The 6,671-nt window shown below is 37.9% G+C and overlaps 1 protein-coding gene across 1 annotated transcript in view; it reads right to left on the minus strand.

Annotated features, from left to right (window-relative positions):
* The window catches only part of LOC134534412 (uncharacterized), a 288,355-nt gene extending 283,608 nt beyond the window's left edge, over positions 1-4,747 (minus strand). Inside the window, exons 1-2 of the mRNA XM_063372876.1 lie at positions 4,714-4,747; positions 4,461-4,666 (exon numbers count right to left, since the gene is read on the minus strand). Coding sequence (XP_063228946.1) covers positions 4,461-4,666; positions 4,714-4,747 — 240 coding nt within the window. The remainder of the gene's footprint in view (positions 1-4,460; positions 4,667-4,713) is intronic.
* Between the last annotated feature and the right edge of the window lie 1,924 nt (positions 4,748-6,671).

Below are 6,671 nucleotides of genomic sequence, written 5' to 3' on the forward strand. Positions count from 1 at the left end.
GAGCCGACCGCCATCTTGGATTATGATGTCACGGTGGCCATATTGTATGACCTTGTCCTTTGACCTTGACCTTCAAAATTTGTAAAAAAAAAATAACCCAAAAATTTGAAGTGGATTACTCCGCGCAGTCACGCTACGTCACTTGAGCGTCAGCCATCACGCTTCTCTCCCTCCTCCCACTTCCCCTCTTTTCTTTTGGGCAGTGTTTGTTTCTCCTTCTGCGATGTGCGCAGGCGCGCTTGGCGCCTCTGATGCCTATATAAAGGCTGGAATTGCATTGCCACGGCCTGTTCTCCTTACTTTCATGCGGGTGATAACATACTTAGTGTAGTTAGTTAGGTTGTATTTAGAAGTTCCACGGGGCACACGCCCAAGTTGCGTTGTGTATGTACGTAAGTGCGGTAATCGTTTTGCTGGCACGTGTGGCCGTGTCATGTAAATTATAGCTCTTGTATTTATAGTTTTCAAAATTGCTGGTTTTGGACTGCCACTGTTAAATTTTAGTTTTGGTAAACTTTTTGTCGATGTCCCTTTGCTATAGTTTAGGATTGCCGTGCTTGCTTGCATCACACATGTGCTCCGGCGTGATGCGGCCGCGTGAACATGTAACTTATCCTTGTCTATGCAGATTTTCATTGAACGATGCCTTTCTCAAATTACGGTCCGTATACCTAAAGTCATAATCATAGTAATACTCTTTGAGCATAAATACAAATTACAAAGTATCGTCCTATCTTGTATGATAGCCGTTTTTATCTGGCTTTTTGCATTACTATGTTTATGCGTGGCATGCCCGCGGGATATTTGCATTTAAAATAATGTTATTCTCTCACTTGTTCGCATGATATTGTACTGGGTATTTAACGTGCATTAAAATATATTTTGTAAGCATTTTACCCGCCGTAATTACATGTGTCTTGATATACATATATGCATAGTATCGTACTTTGTAAAACTTATTGTGTAATGACTAATGTTCGTGACTGAAATATATTATTACATGGAATATGGTTCTTCTCGGCATTTGCTACTATATAAATTCCTCTGGATTTTAGTGATAAAAAGTAAACAGAAATCACATTTCAGTTCTGCAGTTACCGATAAAAGAATCGGTCCCCATGTCTTAGCACACTTGAACATTACCAGTAGCCAGACTTGGCACCGGTACCCTCCAAATTGCCAAAATTTGCCCAAAATACTCTAAAATCTGCCAAAATGTCTTGTTTTTTGAGAAAAAAATTCCACCAAAAAATATTAAATAATTTGAAGGAAAAAAAACCGTTTTGAGATAAAATATCCCGTTTTAGTCCTTAAAAAAAAACAACGGCTGCGAAATTCCTAAAAACGGCTTAAATTCCATATCTACAGCCTCCGATATGGCTTTTTTGGAATTAGGATTTCATGACCGCCATCTTTGATTGCAATTTCCATTACGGCCGCCATTTTGAAAATTTTTATTTTTTTATACAATTTTAATGTAAAAAATTTAAATATTTATAAAAAAATTATTAAAAAATGTTTTAATAAAATATTATTTACAAAATACACTTACATCATATAGTCCTCAGTTCAAACCCGGCGAGAGCAAAAATAAAAATAAAATGTTGTCAGGTCCTTTCTCCACGGAAGCCGCCGGCAGACTGACCTACCACTAATGCCAAGGTATATATATCAACAGCTAGTATGATGTCATGTCCGCCATCACGAAAATCTGTAATTATTATGAGATGTTAATAAAAAAATTCTTTAATATATAAAAAATTAATTATTATTTAAAAACACTGTTGCACGTTTAGTTATGCTCGCCATCTTGGATTAAAGAAATGTTGCAAATTTCGTTACACACGCCATCTTGGGCGTGTATGACATAATCGTTGCATGTTTCGTTACGGACACCATCATGGATTATAGATTGTTGCATTTTTAGTTAAAATCCGCCATCTTGAAAATCCGTAATTTTTATGCTAGGCAATCGGAAAAAATTAAAAATTAACTAAACATTTTAATTAATAAAATTTTAATTAAATAACATTTAAATCATGCACTTACGTCCGCAGTTTGTACCCGGTGAAGACAAAAATAAAAAAAAATACGACAGATCCTACATCAACAGAAGACACAGGCAGATTGAACTCCCACCACTAATACCGAGGTATATATACATCGATAGTTAGTATGAGGCCAGGGGCCACATCCACCATCTTGTTTCCGTCTACTGGAGTCCACCATCTTGTTTACATGTTATAGAATGCGCTACCATCATGTTAGTTTAATTTTTTACCTGCTAGAATGCAGTAATAATTTATTTTTACTGTAGTATCGCCATCTTGGAAATTCATAATTATTCAGCTATAATTTCGAAAAAATCCATAATTCGTTAAATAAATTTGCAATTAATATATAGATTGATTCGATTAGTTCCTGTCCTTGGTTCAATCCCGGAATGATGCAAAAAATTAATTTTATGTAAAAAATAAATATATCAATAAATATGATAAAAAGTCCTAGAAGCAGCATAGGCTCCTTGCCAAACAGTCTCCAGTAAGTCATTATGTCCGCCATCTTGAAAATTCATAATAATAAACCTAGGAATTTTGAAGGTCAAGGTAATAGTCAAGGTCAAAGACATCCAAGATGGCCACCGTGATGTCAAAATCCAAGATGGCGGTCGGCTCCACGGCTCCACAGCCTGAAGTCTGGCGCAGGACCGTCATTTACATAATACCGCAGTTCTTGAATTCAATTTAGTGTCTTAGTGGTTATGTTACTAATATCGGGATATACCTTATCAATCAATTCCTGCCCAGTTTGCACCAAAACATATAGATTATTAAGCTTATTATTGACATTAACGACGTGAAATTCGCCATTACCTATTTGGCGTAATCTTCAGAAAATTGCCTATCACGGTCTAAGGATAAACAGACGTCACTTTCCATCGACTAGCCTCGTGCTCTTTGGGAAACATACCTATCACGGTCAAATGATAAACTGTCTTCCAAATGATGGTTTTTGCTTATCATCTTAATATTAATATAAATGTAATTTATATTTTTAAGTGTGCAAGTAATTGACTTTTTATTATGTTTTCAACGTCAGATAAATATCAAACGAGAACTTTATAATCTCTGTTACGTAAAGTATTAATCACTGATTCTAGGAACGTGTAATATAAAAAATAATAATATTTCTTCAGGGCTCGTGCACTTAATTGCCTAAAAAAAATAAAAAATAAAATAAAAAATAATAATTGGCATCTTTTATGAACTCATTTATGTTTAACTATATCAAAACTTATGACTCAGTAAGTCCTCGAAACTTTATTTGATAGTGCTCAGAAAAAAACATCTGAAACTATTCAAAGTTTAAAGTATTAAAATACTATCCAGGCAGTTCTTATGTTGTTCTGACATCTTATGTAAAATCATAACAACTAAAAGTTTTTATGTATATATTCACTCTCCTGCCAAATTTAAAATAAAACAATAACTAATAAATAACTTGGTCATAAACAAGACACTACAATGAAAATCATCATCAGGAATATTGTAAGATTATTTTTACATGTTTCGATTGCCATCCCTGTAATATTTAATCACTTTGAGCCCCTTAACAGCACCTTATATTTTCTTGCCCTTATTTATATTTATTATATTTTCTAACTTCAAATTACTGCAAAAATGTGTAATTTCTTTGTTAAGTAGCCTTGTTATTCAAAAGCTTTCAAATAAACTACTAAATAATCCTAAGCATAAGAAATATTATTTTAATAGAGTAAATCGTAAACAAATTAACAATACATTTTTAAATACCGGCTTTTTTTTATCGAACGTCATTATTCCATTACAGGTATTATAGTGATAAGTGGCATAAATAAAAAAATAATTGATTGAACAGACTACAGTACTACTGTAAAAAAAAAATTTACTCGCAGGAAAATATGCAAAGATGTTCACCTCCAATTGAATACATGTATAAGCCTTGGTTAAAACCAGTATTCATTGAGTTTTTCCCAATATTGTCATCAAAATAATGACTTCTGAAAATGTGTTACTGTAATAAAAATGTTAAATTATTAACATGACGATTGTAAGCAGAATCTCTTAATTTTCATGTAAGGAAATAAAACTAGTTTCAGAAGAAAACCATTTCAGAATTTAATTTTTATGAGGAAATCGTGTATCTTTAACAACTTCAGCCACAATGCTGTTAACTGTACAAACTAGGATCCAATATTCTTAAACAAGAAATTTTTTTTATATTAATAAAGTAGTATATATTTGTAAAGATTTATTTCAAAATTGGCGAAGCATTGTGCAGTCTGTTTTACAAATGACTAGACCACTATTTACGTTAATGTTTGCAAGGAGTTGCAACATCGCAGTTATTGCTTAACAATGTGGTAACACGCACAAGCACGGAGGACCAAACAGCTGGACAGGCCACGGGCGTGCACTCACGTCGACGTTGACGCCGGGCAGCGGGAAGACGCGCGTGTGCGGCAGCTCCTTGGGCACGAAGCGGAAGAACTCCTGGCGGCCCTTGTACCACTTGACGGTGTAGAGCGACTCGCCCTCCAGGTCGTAGTCGCACCGCAGCGCCACCGTGTCGCCTGGCGCCACCGCCTCCGGCACGTCCACTCGCACGTCCTTGAGCGCCACCGCGCCTGCAAGACACACCCCCGCGGTCACGTCACTCAACATGCCGTGTCACCGTGGTCACGACACTCAACCAGCCATGCCCCCATGGTCACGACACTCAACCAGACACACCCCCGCGGTCACATCACTCAACCAGCACTCCAATCCATGTTACCTTGGTCATGACACTCAACAATTTACGCCAACAGGGTCACGTCACTCAACTAGCCATGGCCCCATGGTCACGACACTCAACCAGCTATGTCTTCATGGTCACGACACTCAACTAGCCATGGCTCCATGGTCATGACACTCAACAGTTCGCGCCCCCACGGTCACTATACTCATCAAGCCATGTCTACATGATCACGTCACTCAACTAGCCGTGTCACCGTGGTCATGACACTTAACAAGCCATACCCCATGGTCACCACACTCAACAAGCCATGTTCACATGGTCATGACACTTAACCAGACATGCCACCACTGTCACGTCACTCAACCAGCCATGTCACCTTGGTCACGTCACTCAACTATCCGTGTCACCGTGGTCACGACACTCAACCAGCACTCCAAGCCATGTTACCTTGGTCATGACACTCAACAATTTACGCCACCAGGGTCACGTTACTCAACTAGCCATGGCCCCATGGTCACGACACTCAACCAGCTATGTCTTCATGGTCACGACACTCAACTAGCCATGGTTCCATGGTCATGACACTCAACAGTTCACGCCCCCACGGTCACTATACTCATCAAGCCATGTCTACATGGTCACGTCACTCAACTAGCCGTGTCACCGTGGTCATGACACTTAACAAGCCATACCCCATGGTCACCACACTCAACAAGCCATGTTCACATGGTCATGACACTTAACCAGACATGCCACCACTGTCACGTCACTCAACTAGCCATGTCACCGAGGTCAAGAATCTCAACAAGCCATGTTACCTTGGTCATGACACTCAACAATTTACGCCACCACGGTCACGATACTCATCAAGCCATGTCAACATGGGCACGACACTCAAAAAGCCGTGTCACCGTGGTCAAGACACTCAACAAGCCATGCGCACATGGTCATGATACTTAACCAGACATTCCATCACTGTCACGACACTCAACAAACCATATCACCGATGTCACGAAACTCAACAATCCATGTCACCATGGTCATGACACTCAAAAAGGCATGCCAGCCCGTTCACGACACTCAATAATTGCGCAAACTGGTAATGACACTAACCAGACATCCCACCACTGTCACAACACTCAACGAGCCATGTCAACATGGTTTTGACATTCATAATGCCAGTCCAAAATGGTCAAAACATTTAACTTGACATGAAGCTCGATAACCATGCGCCATGGTCATGTCACTCAACAAGTCATACCCATGGCAATCAAAAGCCATATCACCATAGAAATTAAATTCAGGATATCATGGCTCCATGGTCATACCACTTATATTAATTTTATTTTCTTTACTTTTTTTTGTAAGATACATATATGTTATTTGGTTATCTGTTAATTTTTTTTTAACTACCCAGATAATTATCAATGGTTTAATTTTTGCCATACGGTCAAGCTGTCACTAACTAAAAATTCATTTACTGCGTTTCTAAAACGGGTTTTTATTTATAAAATTGGATTTACAAATGATTATTGAATGATTAATAATATGAAAACAGTAATTTCAAATTCAGTATTGTGGGTAGTTTGAAGCCAGTTATAATAATAGGAGAATTAAGTCAAATTAAAGGTAATACGTAAACTGTATGGCAGGATTAAGAAAAATATTTAAAAAAAATATACACGGCTGGGCCTGCCTGAATGTGTTTTGCACTTTTGAGGTCTAACAGCAAGAGTGTGATAAGGCCATAACTGCACGCTGTGCAAGTGCCACTTATTCCTCACAGCGTGGCAATGATTTGACATAGAATCTTCTCATCACTGTCCGAGTGGCAATAGTACAAAAATGGTTAAACATATAAATGTTCAACGGGCGAATAACGTAAAGCGTTT

This window comes from Bacillus rossius, chromosome 7 (genome assembly GCF_032445375.1).
Source record: "Bacillus rossius redtenbacheri isolate Brsri chromosome 7, Brsri_v3, whole genome shotgun sequence".
Lineage (NCBI taxonomy): Eukaryota > Metazoa > Arthropoda > Insecta > Phasmatodea > Bacillidae > Bacillus > Bacillus rossius.